Raw genomic sequence first — 15,115 nt, forward strand, 5'->3', positions numbered from 1 at the left:
TATTTCCTTTTTTCAGACTCTATATGGTTTAAGTGCACATGCAAGTTTGATAACCGGTTTAGTATTTAAAGGTGACAAGTGTAGAGGCGCAGTATAAATACAGATATTTAAAGAATGGGTACCATACACATTGAATCCACACTCCTTTATTTACTTATCCAGCACTTTACTTCATTGCAGGTAAAACATTTATTCAAGAATGATTCACAGATGTACCCTAGAGCAGACACTCGCCTTGAGGATTGTCCCTTGAACTGCACTCTAGTTCTGTAAAACACAATATACCGATACTTGGGCATCCTTCGCTGTACTCTCTCAGTAGTTAAACTTGTTGTGTCAGACTCTGCATGTCTGCTAGTATGGTTTATCTCCCTGCAGCTCTGCACAGCAGTCACTAAATCCCAGATTTCTGTCAGCTCTCAGGCTACCTTGCCTCCCTAATAGAAGTTACTACTCTAAGCGTCCAGAGGGCAAACACCCTCCCAAATACTGGACATGGGAGATGTTTAAATCCTCTGATCCAGGGGCGCACACAGGGGGGGTTTCTGGGTCTCCAGAAACCCCTCCCCTCCGCTAACGAAGTGCCCCTACATACGGCACTGTACTATACAGCAGCCGCGGCGCTTCTTTGACAGCGCCGCGGCTGCTGTATAGTACAGTGCTGCCGAAACGGAGCTGCTGCGCATGCGCAGCAGCTCTCTTGTGTGTTTTTTTTTTGGGGTGGGTCAGTCAAGAACACTAGACTTATAATTCACAAAGAAAACAGACATGACAACACTGCTTATTTATTTTTTATTTTAGGTCCGCGATTACGCAGCCACTGCACTTTACTCAAAGTTATATGGTAAAGCAACATCATGAATTTCCCTTTGCAACCCTATGGGGTGCAAAGGAAAATCCACCTTATTCCGGTACCGTGCATTACTGTCGCCAGCTGTTCCAGCGCGTAATTGCGGAACGCCAAGCTAATTGAATATGCCCCATATGTTGAATTTTAGTATGAAAGCAATGAATATATGAAGATAAAAAATTATTGATCATTTATTTGTTAGGCTCCACAAGGTTTCCGCAGCGCCGCACATAGTACAAACAGTAGACTATACAGGGTATAACAGTACAGAACAATAAACAAAAGTACCAATACTTCAGAAACTCCAGGCAGGCAGATGCAATAGACACGGAGCAGAAGAACGGGTAAGGAGACACGAGGGAAGAGGGCCCTGCTCAAGCGAGCTTACATTCTAAGGGAGGGTTAAAGCAGCAATCCCATAGGATTGGCAGTCTATAGAGCAAAGTTTGGCAATTACCATGTTTCCTTGGTTTGTTTTTTAACGCTGCTATTAATGATTTATAGGTCTACCCAATTCACCTGGCAAATGATGTAGCGAGCAGAGAGGCTTTGAAACAGCCCTCTGAGTTCTGTCTAGTCTGCTCAGTGTACAGTAAATTCATCTGCCTTCATATGACATGCTGAAAGTGTCTGAGTAACTAGGAAGAAGTATGTCTGCCTTAAAGAGATTTTGAAAAGAATATATTTGCAGGATAGGTAAGAAAAATGCAGACGCATGCTTAAAAGATACTTAACTTACTACTTAATGAACAAAAAAAATTTGGGATTGTTACTTTAAATAAACCATTTCATAGATAAAATATAAGGTACAAAAATAAATTAAATGAAGAAATAAACTGAAGTATGGCAGAGCTGTATATAATGACAGGTAAAATACACCATCACACAGTAAAATATGAACCCTCCCTCTCCACAACTTGTGTATTTCCTGGTATGAGCTCGTGTAACCCAGCCATCAAATTCCTCGATACACGTGAGCAAACGAGCCTTCTCCGGGAACACAGGCAGGGGGCGCTGTGATCAGCTACGGATCTATACTGTTCTGGTTCCGTAATTTTACACCGCTCAATAATTTGGGTCTTGGCAAAACCACGATCTGTAATGCCTGCTCTGCACTGATAACACTGACAATTGTCCCGAGAGTATCGCAGATTATGAGACGTATGACAAATGTCTGTAGTTTTAGATTAACAAGCTGGTCCTTTATCGAATAATGATTTTACATATACTTAGCAGTTAATCGCTGCAAACTGGAATACCTTTTCCGCGCCTAAAACATGAAGTAAATATAAGTAAATAGCTGCTACAGAGACAGCTTTATAGAAAATACAGGAAGCACCAGAGGGGACAATATTTCCGGCTTTGTAGCTACGTAGCTGGAGTAAGTTTGTCCGTCAAAGCGCTCCGTACCTACCCATGTTCTACACATGGGGATCGCGCCGTGCGCTCCTTTCTTCTCATTAGGTCACACGCCGCTTCCCGCTGGACTCCCGGTGACATCATTCAAGGCTCCGCTCTCAATCATCGTATTCTCATCCAGGCTCCTCCTCCCATGCGGCGAATGGCTGGTCCCGCCCCGCCCCCGCTGTGGGGAGAAACAGAGAGCTCAGCACAACGGGAACACACAGGTGTGAGCCTATACCAGAGTGTGACGTCTTTTATTTTATATAGAGTCTAACGTGCACCACAACGTAACATGCCAGCTCCATAATATCTACACATTAGTGGTCCCCAGAAGCCTTTGCACCTCTTTATTTATAAACTCTTTATTTTTTGGATGTTAGTGTAATTACTGGTCTTTAATTCAGCCTACTGTAGGTTGCAGCAGTTGGAAAATAAATGGTATTCCAATTCTGGCATCCCCAGTATATTGCAAACCATATTTTAAGAAAATTGTTACCGAGTCACTTCACTACAGACTGCTAAACCTCCCTCCACATCTTTAGGACCGTGTCCTAATGGGGTATGATCAGGAGCTGGCCAGCAGACTTTAAGCTGGCAGGCAAGCACATTGCACTGGTCCATAAGTAGTGGCTCACCCTCAAATTGGATTTTCGGTACAATATATATTTATAAATATAAAAAAGGCTGTTGTAGTGTTGCTTAAGCCAGCGATACTTTATTATTATAACTGATAAATCTTAAATAATGGGAACAAATAATGCAGCAGAAAACAAACCTCACTTCATATTGCATTTTATTTTATATGTTCCTTCTCCCTACAGGACTTTATTTTTTTTTATTTATTTTTACACATACCAGGCTGATTATAATGGGGATATAAATCATATAGCAATAGATTATATAATAGTGGTCTATTACAGTACTAAACATTGGGACTGATTAATCAAAATGCTAAAAACTCTTTAGCTTTTAAAACCTGGGGGTATGTTTATTAAACTGCGAGTTTGAAAAAGTGGAGATGTTGCCTTTAACAACCAATCAGATTCTAGCTGTCATTTTGTAGCATGTACTAAATACATTCTACAAAATGAAAACTAGAATCTGATTGGTTGCTATAGGCAATATCTCCACTTTTTCAAACCTGCAGTTTAGTAAATACACCCAGTGATGTTTTGTTTTTTGCGTCGCACTATATACTAATAAGGTTATTATTTTTTTTAGGCTTATCCTAAAACAAATAATATGAGGGTTGCTACTGATAGGATGAGCAGAGTACTAGGTGGCAATCTGACACCTTGGCCCAGAGCTGGGGGGCCAGAGGGTACTTTAGACAGGGGAGTCCCAATGGTGTAACATGGTTATCATTTTAGACAAATACACAGGCAATACTGTGTGCACTACAGTTAGTTGTACACAGTTCTGCCATGAGTAGTACAGTGTGAAGCAAGACATACCTCCCAACTGTCCTTCCAGTCAGACCAAATCCTGACTATGCGAGACAGTCACCCAAATTCGGGACTGCTCCAACAGATTCTGAACAGGTGGTAGACTGTCTTGCTCTCTCCTATCTGTTCTTGTCACTTTCACCACATGTGGTTGCTTGTGTCTTTTTAGATCAGTTACTGCTTTTCTGGATCCTGGAATGTTGGGGGCTCTATTTGGAAAAAATGGGTACTTGAAATTTAGAGAACTCCAACCTGCCTCGATGTTAAATTAAAATAGCACCCAAGATTTATAATTATGCCTCCCTCCAGCCCCAACATTAAAATAATTGTATTCACATTTGATAAATAGATCTATTTCCTTTCAACTAGCCCCAACATTAAATTAATAGCATACACATTTAATAAATAAACCTATTTCCCTCCCTTCAAACAGCCACAGCAATTATTTAAATAGCATTTACATTTAACACATATATTTATTTCCCACAACAATCACAGACATTAAATAATACATAATCACATTTAATATATAGACCTAATTTTCCCCAAATAGCCCACATTCAATAAATAGCTCCCAAACCACCCCAGCATTAAATTAAAGGTCCAATTACTCCATCATAAATTCATGGACCCCACTATTAAATTAAATTGTCCCACCATCACCACACATATAAAATAGCACCCAATAATTAGCCCCCATCTGCACTCCACAATTAAATTAATAGCCTACCTCCCACATTATATTAAGACCCGCCTCCCTAACACACACTAAATTCCTTTACTGGCCCCCTCACACATACTAAATTCCTTTACTGGCCACCTCAGACACACTAAATTAATTTGCTGGCCACCTCACACACACTACTTTGATATGCAGGCCCCTCACACATACTGCATTAATATGCTGACCCCTCACGCACTCTAGATTAATATGCTGGCCCCTCACACACACTACATTCATATGCTGGCCCCTCACAAACACACTACATTCATATGCTGGCCCCTCACACACACTACATTCATGTGCTGGCCCCTCACACACACTGCATTTTTTTGTCCGACCCGGGGGGCATATAGCCCCCCCCTGGGTATGATACAGGTCAAAAAGCTGAGATGATACTTCTTCTGGCTCTGAGTATGTATCCACTAATCCACACAATGTATTTTGCCAAGCTTTCAGTCACCTTCTGTCTGCTGTATTATAGAAGCACCTCCCTTGTAACATGGCCATACTGGACAACTGTCCCGATTTTGGCGTGCCGCAAAAGGTGTGGACCTTAACAGGAAAGTGGGTGGAGTTATGCACCCACCTCTTTTATACATTATTTGTTCATTCAATACTGCTTTTTCTTTTAAAACAAATCATATAATAAACTTTGCTATATGAATAATATAAATGAAGAATATGTATTCTTTGTAATAAAAACTTAAAATTTTTGTCAAATTAGTTTGGTTGTGCCCTCTCTTTCATCACACTTTTTGTCCCCTCTATCACACTGTGCCCTCTCAATCATCACACTGGAACCCCTTTCAACATAACACCCTGCACCCTTACCACACTCATCACGCTGTGCCCCTTCAACATCACACTGTGTCTCCTTATGATCCTACTACTGTGCCCCTTCAACATCACACTCATCACGCTGTGCCCTTTCAACATCACACTGTGTCCCCTTCGACGTCACTCTGTGTACCCTTATCACACTGTGCCCCTTCATCATCACTGTCCCCCTCCTTAATCGTGTCCCATCCTTATCCCGCTCTGCCCCTGCTTCACACTGTGCCCCCACCTTATCCCACTGTGCCCTCTGCTTCACTGTGCTCCCTCGTCATCACATTGTACCCTCTCCATTATCACTCCCCCCCCCTCCTTTATCACATTGTGCGCCCTCCATTGCTATTCCCTTCATCACATTGTGCACCCTACATTGCTGTCCCTTTCATCACATTGCTATCACCTTCATCACCACTACCCCCCTCCTTCATCCCATTGTTCCCCCCTTCATTACTGCCCCCTTCATCACATGGTGCGCCCTCCATATCTGTCCCCTGCATCACATTGCTTCTCTTTACTTATTTATCTATGACCTTCTATTCTTTTCCTCTCCTGTCTTCTTCTCCTCAGTCTTTTCTTCTTCTCTTCTTCTTTTCTCAGTGTGCGTCTCCTCTCCGCGTCGCTCCTCACTGACAGTGTTGGGACGTAATGATGTTATGCCTGACACTTGCTTACCCTGTGTATGCATGACAACCTGCTGCAGACAGGTGAAGGAGAGCATAGTGGATTCATATAGTTAAATATGAACATCCCAGTTATTTCATGTAAACTATTCAGCTTGGTATTGTGTAGTTCCTGTGTCAAGTGGCTTGACTTGCTCATTAATTTACTTTCTTAAAGCTTTAGAAAATGTACAAGCAGAGAAAAACCAGAAGAAGAAAAAAAGGAAAATCAGAAAAGGGAAACAGAATCCCCACAATAAAGGATTGGCATCAGTGAAAAATCTGCTAACAGAACTGCCTTTTACAAATGTGGATATTAGTGCTGTGTTTGAAAGTAAGTATGAGTCATTTACAAGTACACATGTTGGGCCTGATTCATTAAGGGAAGTAAAGCAAAAAAATTGAGTAACTTTGGACCTTGGCAAAACCCTGTTGTATTGGAGGGGGAGGTAAATTTAAAATGTGAGGACAGATTTATAATTGGGGTAGAGCATGTCCTAGATCAACTTTTAATGTCAGTGTAAAAATAAAGCTGTTAAGTATTTCCTTAATGGGCTCCTTTCAGTCTAACCTAGGGTTGTGAATTTGTTTGACGTCTGGGACCACTTAATAGCATGATACCATTTTCAGTTTTGTATGTGACTTTAAGTCATACTTGCCACCTTTGGAGATTTCCCCTCCAGGAGATCTCCAAAGCCACTGTGTCCTGGGGTTTGGCCACGCGAATCACTCCATCCTGCCTCCGGCCTTCTGTCAAAATATACCAATTACAGGCTATCACGGCAGGAAATATATATTTATCCAAAAAGGATAAAAAATGGGCGCTTCAGTGAGACTTCAATACGAGATTGTTAATAAATCAAATGAATTCTCAAAACAAAATAAATTATTAAAAAAGCCACTTTAGAATAAACTTGGTACTGGTGACTGCAGCTTTTCTGGGGATTTGTTGTGTGACAATCCCTGAAGAAATTGGAACAATATAGGCAGTTAAGAAAAGCGCAAATCTCCTATAGCAAGTAAATCATACCACCACACATTTATCAATCCACATGTAGCAATTTAATTAATAGAAAATACATGCAAATATATATACACAATAATCAAAAATAATTAAATATATTTAAAAACAAATAAAAAAGTCCAATTTATTCCAATTAGGAACACAATGTGCTATTCAATAATATCATTGAATCTACAGTGCACTAGTAGAACATAGTCATCTTGTAAGTTGTAACAATCCTAACAAATAGTTCACGTTCAGGATTCGAACTTTCAACCACTTTGCGATTCCACTTTAAACGGGAACTAAAGTTAGTAAAGCAGATCTCAGCTGCTCCGTGACATAGGGAGAGGTATGTATATACAGCTTGACACAGCTGTGTCGGCGGTTGTGCTCTCTGTCGACTTCAGACACCTCCGTTCAATCTTGATAATTTGCACACAGTCTCCAAAGTACAACAGTATATTTACTCACAGTAAAGATTGTCTGCCATTAGGACCAATGTGCAGTTTAGATTGTGGATTTCATGAGGAGAAACACCAAAAACTGAAGGAGCGGTTCCAGTACTTTATCTTTTTTCCTCTTGGGTACAGAAATCTACTGCGAGTAAATATACTGTTGTGTTTTGTAGACTGTGTGCAAATTATCAAGAGTTGAACGGAGGTTTCTGTAGCCGACGAAGAGCACAATCGCTGACAGAGCTGTGCGAAGCTCTATATACATACCTCTACCTAAGTCACGGAGCAGCTGAGTTCTGCTTTACTAACTTTAGTTTCCATTTAAAGTGGAATCACAAAGTGGATCCCATTGTTAACATCGCTAGTTTGGAATACTCCTCTCAATCCTTTTGATCTGCATTTGATTTCATAACAACGTAGTGGACTAGTGAAAGATTTAGAGACCTAAAGGTTGAAAGTTCGAATCCTGAACGTGAAATAATTATTTAAAGGATTGTTACAACTTGCAAGATGTCTATGTTCTACTAGTTCATTGAAGATACAATGATACTATTGAATAGCACATTGGGTTCCTAATGGGAATAAATTGGACTTTTTTAGTTGTTTTTAAGTATTTTTACATTTTTCTGATTATTGTGTATATATCTTTTGCATTTATTTTACGTGGATTGATAAATCTGTGATGCTATGATTTACTTGCTATAGGAGATTTGCGCTTTTCTATATTGTTCCAATTATAGCAGGCGGCAGGGCCATGAAGACGCGATTAGCCTCGCCCCCACCCACTTCACTAAGGAACAGGGGCGGATCTAGAAAATTGTTATACCCGGGGCAATTTAGCGGGGGCGATTTAGGCCCCGCCCCCTTTCTGACATCTAAGGCTGCCGGCGGCTGCACACTATGTGCAGGTCCGCTCGGCAGTGACAGTGTGCTGCCCGGCTGCTCTGATTGTGTTTAGAACACAATCAGAGCAGCCGGGCAGCACACTGTCACTACCGAACGGACCTGCACATACTGTGCAGCCGTCGGCAGCAAGTCCCTGCTAAGGGGGGGCGATTGCCCCAATCGCCCCCCCCCCCCCCCCCTGGATCCGCCACTGCTAAGGAAGTGGGCAGAGTGCAGGAGGTTGCTCTGCTCTCCCGGGAGCCTGGGAGAACTTTCAAGGTTTTGTGAATCTCCCAGACATTCTGGGAGGGTAGCTATAAGTAATGGCTCAAAATGTAGGTAATTTAAAATATCCTAATTTTTCTCCTGATGTGTAATTGACAAACTCATCAAAATAAGTTTGTATCTCCTCTCCCCAATTTTTCTCTTCAAGAAACAGTAAACCTTCATTCAGACCTAACATTTACCCAACAGCATTATATATTCTTTAAATGAGACAGTCATCTATTTTTACTCTTGCTTCTAGCAGCGGTGGATATTTTTTCTCATTGTGGTTCTCCTTTTTTTTCTCATTACTCCTATTCTGCTCCACCAGAATCTTTGAATTTTATCAGCATTACGTTTCAGCCAGCATTGCTTGCCCTCTGCTAATGAACCTTTCTGAAATACATGTTTAGTGTGCTTACCTTCTTACAGGATATGTGCTTTACAACTAAAAGATCAGAAAGTTTAAAGTTAAAACAGAGTGCTTTCATCTTTCAATAAATTGTCCTAGAGCAAATATTCCAAGAGCGCCCCCTCTTATAACCAGAAAAGATAGAACAATAATACAGTCATGGCCAAAAGTTTTGAGAATCACACAAATATTATTCTTCACAAAGTTTGCTGCCTCAGTTTTTATGATGGCAATTTGCATATACTCCAGAACGTCATGAAGAGTGATAAGATGAATTGCAGTAAATTTCAAAGTCCCTCTTTGCCATGGCAATGAACTTTATCTCAGAAACAACATCTCCACTGCACAAAAGGACCAGCTGACATCAGGTCAGTGATTCTCTTGTTAACACAGATGAGAGTGTTGACGAGGACAAGGCTGGAGATCACTCTTGTCATGCTTAATGAGTTAGAATAACAGACTGGAAGCTTTAAAAGGAGGGTGGTGCTTGAAATCACTGTTCTTCCTCTGTTAAGCATGGTTAGCTGCAAGGAAAAAAAGTGCAGTCATCATTGCTTTGCACAAAAAAGGGCTTGCTGCTAGTAAGATTTCACCTAAATCAACCATTTATCGGATCATCAAGAACTTCAAGGAGAGAGGTTCAATAGTTGTGAGGAAAGCTTCAGGACGCCAAAGAATGTCCAGCAAGTGCCAGGACCGTCTCCTAAAGTTGATTCAGCTGCGGGATTGGGGCACCACCATTGCAGAGCTTGCTCAGAAATGGCAGCAGGCAGGTGTGAGTGCATCTGCACGTACAGTTTTGCAAAGACTTTTGGAGGATGGCCTGGTGTCAAGAAGGCCAGCAAAGAAACCACTTCTCTCTAGGAAAAACATCAGGGACAGACTGATATTCTGCAAAAGGTACAGGGATTGGACTGTTGAGGACTGGGGTAAAGTAATTTTCTCTGATGAATCCCCTTTCAGATTGTTTGGGGCATCTGAAAAAACGCTTGTCCGGAGAAGGAAAGGTGAGCGCTACCATCAGTCCTGTGTCATGCCTACAGTAAAGTATCCTGAGACCATTCATGTGTAGGGTTGCTTCTCAGCCAAGAGAGAGGGTTCACTCACAATTTTTCCTAAGAACAGCCATGAATAAAGAATGGTACCAAAACATCCTCCAATAGCAACTTCTCCCAACCGTCCAAGAACAGTTTGGTGACGAACAATGCCTTTTCCAGCATGATGGAGCACCTTGCCATAAGGCAAATTTGATAATTAAGTGGCCCGGAGGTGAAAACATCTAAATTTTGGGTCCATAGCCAGGATACTCCCCAGACCTTAATCCCATTGAGAACTTGTGGCCAATCCTGAAGAGGCGTGTGGACAAATAAAAACCCACACATTCTGACAAACTCAAAAGCATTAATTAGGTAAGAATTGGCGGCCATCAGTCAGTATGTGGCCCAGAAGTTGATTGATATCGTGCCAGGTCGAATTGCAGAGATCTTCAAGAGGAAGGGTCAACACTGCAAATATGGACTCTTTGCATAAACTTAATGTAATTGTCAATCAAAGCCTTTCACACTTATGAAATGCTTGGTTTAAAAACACTGAAGCAGCAAAGTTTGTGAAAACCAATACTTGTGTCATTCTCAAAACTTTTGGCCTTGACTATAATAATAATGCTATATAATAGCAAAACCAATTGGAAAACTACTGGTGATAGAGGTTAATCCATTTCTGGTGCTGATAAATTTATCACAATAAGCTGTTTAGTAAACGCTCTAAACTTGCTGGCACTCATGGAAACTTGGCTCACTTTCTCTATTTACTTTTTGTTATCCTATGGTAGCTTAAACTTCGGGCCATACATATCTGGCAACAGACTGGCATTTGTGGTAGGCATGCCACCATCATCTTATTGTATTTCACTTCACACTCTGAGACTTTATTTGCATATCACAGTCATTCACCTTTTTCCTGGCACGGCACATGGTTTCTGTAACAATTTCTCTTCTTATTTTCCATAGTATCTAGACTGCAAAAGAACCATGCCTATTCTGAGAGACTTTAAGGTGTACTATTCAGCTGTAGATTCATATCTATATAGGCCTCCTACCCTGTTGTGTTACTGAGAATCTCTACAATCTCCTGAGCTTCAGACAGTGAAGAGGAACCTGCCCTCTCTCCATTGACGTCACATGCACAAGTCCCACAAGCCTTATGTGTTGAAATCTCCTGATATCACAATCCTCCAATCTTTATAAAATACCCAGTGCATCCTTTCTTGCTTTGGCCATAGATGTCTTTGCCTTTTTTTTCCTCCCATCTTTTTAACTGCCTGCTCACTACATTTTGTCCCCCCATCCTCTCTACTTCTAGCTTCTGTTCTCTCTCAATTCAAAAATGCATGGACCACTCTCATATTAAGAAAGAAGTGTTGGCATTTTAAATTATCTCCTCATCTGTCCCTCAATTTTCATTCCGTCATGTACCTTCAATTGTAATCTTCCTTTTCAGTGTATATTACTATATTGTTATCATGGCAAGACCAGCTTATGTCATTTATCTTACAGCGCTGCAGAATTTGTTGGCACTATATAGATAGATGTAAATATTTCTTTTGCCCACTCAATGTATTTTGGGACCTAATTTACAGAACCTGTCACATATAATGTATTGGTATTATTTCTTTCAGTCCCAAGAACAGAGGACACAAAAGTGAAAAAGAAAAGGAAAATACATATGTTACAAAGTGAAGATAATGATAAAAGTAAAAAGCAAAAGAGGGCCAATTATTTTGTATCCCTGCCCATTACAAATTCTAAGGTAACTGTTCAATGTCATTCTGCAAACTGTGAATATAAGTGACTTGAATTCAGCTCTTTATTTATTGTTAATGTGACAGTACATCTTTTTTCATGGCACATTTATTAACTACAGCAAATGTAGCATCAATTTAATGATTATATAAAACTATGATTTTGGTAGTAAAGTAAATGCTGTTTCTATCCATGCAAATTGTGCAAGAAATTGATCCTTACTTTAATCACACATGTTCAGTGTATTAAACATGAGTAAAAAAACAGAACAAAAAATTCTGGCGCTAAGCGATGTGGTACAATTCACTGTAATTAACAGTATACAAATATATGAAGTACGAAGAGCTGCTGGCCAAATAGGAGATATTGTAGTCTCTTGTTTACATCTAGTGCAAGAGAAATAGAGAGAGTTGGCTGCAATAAGTGCAACTCAAATTAATGTATGTACGTACGTACGTACGTACGTACGTACGTACGTACGTACGTACGTGTATAGTTGCACTTATCTATATAGCTTAACATTTAACCTGTTTGAGAGCATTTTATTTTAAGCTATGGTCATATGGGATTATAAATAAATAAATGTTTGCTGTTTTTACATGCTGGCTTCTGCACAAGTTTTTATACAATTTGATATACATTCATTTTAGGTGCACTTAGTGCAGCCAATTCTCTCCTTTTTTTTCTTGCACTATATTAAACGTGAGTATATATAGTATACAAAGTAAATATTTACAACTTACCTGTGAAACATATACAAATATATACCACATATGATGTAACGTTTTGTGTACATGATCCATGCAATTGTAAAAAGAAAAAAAAAGAATTCAAAGTTATAGTCTAGACATGTACTGCATTTTTTTAATGAAGTCAGTAGATTTATGTTTGATCAGTTTATTTGGCACTTGGTTGCAATACTGCTGAATTTATTTGTGAGAAAAACCCTTCTCAGTTTAGCACATACAGGTTTAGATTTAGGGTTGAACCAAATTTATAATGTGTGTGTCGACATTTAATTTTTCTGTTCTATTTAATTATTTTTCTAGGCAGTGATGCAAAAAATAAAGAATAAAACAGTGTTATTACTGTACAGAATTTGATTTTTTTTCTCTGATTATTTACTTACTGTATTTAATTGAAATGGTTTTTTTTCCTGACATTGACAGATTCTTGATGACATCCAGACTATTCAAGATTCAGTGTTACAGAAAGATGAAAGACTTGCCAGAGCTATGATTCCAAAGGGCTCATTCCATCTTACACTCTTTGTGATGCATTTAGCCAATGAAGAGGAAGTTGCTCTGTAAGTACCAGGCTTAGAGGGACAGTGTTCTGTACTCCAATGTTTTTTGAGAAAGTTAAATTGCAAGACAAAAGCAACAGTAAGTTAGGTGCCTTATTGAGTGTTGCAAACATTATTGCACATTCTTCTTACTTTAGGTAATGGTTGGGGTACTGTTCATTGTTATGATCTTCTATGTTGCATTATCATGACATGGGCCAGATATATGTAATCACATACTAAGCCAATGGAAAAAGAAGTCATTAAATAAAAGTAGTGAAGTTCTTAGAGGAAACTGTGAATTCAAAAAAATCATGTGAGATCCTAATTTAGCTTGTGGACTGCTATTTGGCCAGCCGTGATCTAGTATTGTTGCTATTTATTAATATACATTGAATCTATAGATATAGCAGTTTCACAGCTACTTGTATTTTTAGTGAAAAACAGTTCTGTGCCCACCAGTAACTGTTTTTTTGTAAGTTTAACTTTCTATGCCTTAAAATATTAGGTACAATTTTGACTAACACTGCTTGTTTGTTTTTCTGAATGTTTTATGCAAGATGTTTATGGTATTCTAATTTTTATACCAACAGTGTTGACTGGGTCACTTCAATTGGGAAACTTCCTTCTATCATTTATCAAATTACATTAAAGGGATTATTTTGCTTTAATTTGTATTGTGCTCAAATCACTCCTTTCCTACAATAGGGACTTTGGTTAATGTCCCCCCTAGAATCCCTACTGTTTGTTGTGTTTGCGAGGGTCCTTGCACTGACATATAGCCAGGACCGCTGCTTTTGTCTCTTCAGTGCAGCGGATGTGAATAAAGCTGGCTGCTGTTTGGTGAAACCACTATAGTCTGTTTCCTCATATTTAAAGTGGAAAGTCTATTTAATGTATGAAATTGTAATCTGAAAGCGCATAACATAATTTATCTCTATATTACTGGTTGTTTTTTTCTGTGGTATTTATGATTCATTAAATAATCAACTTTCTTTACTTGGAGCTTTTAGCTTATTAATTTTATAAGTTTCTTAGAACATTCTCATAAAAGGTCTTCAAATAGCTCACATGATCTGATCAACAAATGATTTATGACCTAACTCCCACAATTGAATTAAAGTAGTCTGGAAAATAGCATGTGATATAGTACCTGATAATGACGAGAGGTAAAGCAAATTGCTGTTTGATTTATGAGAAGATGTTTTTAATCTGTGTGTGACTAGATTTTAAAAAAACATTTTGTTATCACTCTTAGGGGTAAATGTATCAATGTCCGGATTCTTCAACTCCGGCGTGTTCAGCGTCTTCGGCGATTAAATTTAAAGCGGCGCTGCATTGTAAAAGGAAACTTCCCTTTACAATGCAGCACCACTTTAAATTTAATCGCCGAAGACGCTGAACACGCCGGAGTTGAAGAATCCGGACATTGATACATTTACCCCTTAATCTCCTGCTTCTCCTTGAGTTCCCCCTATTAAAATGTACGGTGATGGAACCACCTGTTGCCAACTCGATCATCTGAATGCTCATAGGAGCACAGTCCATTTTATTGTTGTAGGTAGTGACCTTTCTTCTCATATGAAGTAAGTGGGAACAGGACTACACGTGACTGGGGCCATTTCATGAGGCAACGGGAAAGCATAGAGTTGACAGCACAGAGCAGAGATGGGTTTATTTCAAGCTGATGCATAAAGATTAGGGGGCATATTCAATTGTTGGCGTTACAGCCAAAAGTAACGTGCCCCGCGCACTATTACCGTCATTACGGTAATAGTGGGCGTAAATATTATGGTACTTTTCTCGCTGGATTTTAGCTCGCGGCTCAGGGAACTGCGAGCTGAAATCCAGCTTACTATTACCGTAATACTGGTAATAGTTTTTCCGCGGCGGAAACCGCGGACTATTGAATATGCCCCTAGGTGTCAAATGTTTCTCTATATCGGGTATAATTTCAGGTGGGCAGACAAAGGTCAATTACCTGGTGCCCTGCCCCTCTTAGTTGCACCAAGCTGTGTCCTTCCCTCCCTTTTTCACCAAAGTGCCTTGTAAATTGTTTTAAAATGTTGACAACTATTGGTTATAATGGAA

The 15,115-nt window shown here is 39.6% G+C and overlaps 1 protein-coding gene across 3 annotated transcripts in view; it reads left to right on the forward strand.

Annotated features, from left to right (window-relative positions):
* The first annotated feature begins 2,284 nt into the window (after nt 1–2,284).
* The window catches only part of AKAP7 (A-kinase anchoring protein 7), a 148,402-nt gene continuing 135,571 nt past the window's right edge, over nt 2,285–15,115 (forward strand). For all 3 annotated transcript variants that reach the window (XM_075203078.1, XM_075203079.1, XM_075203080.1), the window contains exons 1-4: nt 2,285–2,478; nt 6,095–6,250; nt 11,616–11,746; nt 12,909–13,045. In XM_075203078.1, coding sequence (XP_075059179.1) covers nt 2,403–2,478; nt 6,095–6,250; nt 11,616–11,746; nt 12,909–13,045 — 500 coding nt within the window. In that variant the 5' untranslated portion in view covers nt 2,285–2,402. The remainder of the gene's footprint in view (nt 2,479–6,094; nt 6,251–11,615; nt 11,747–12,908; nt 13,046–15,115) is intronic.

The sequence above is a fragment of the Mixophyes fleayi genome, chromosome 3 (genome assembly GCF_038048845.1).
Source record: "Mixophyes fleayi isolate aMixFle1 chromosome 3, aMixFle1.hap1, whole genome shotgun sequence".
Taxonomy (NCBI): domain Eukaryota; kingdom Metazoa; phylum Chordata; class Amphibia; order Anura; family Limnodynastidae; genus Mixophyes; species Mixophyes fleayi.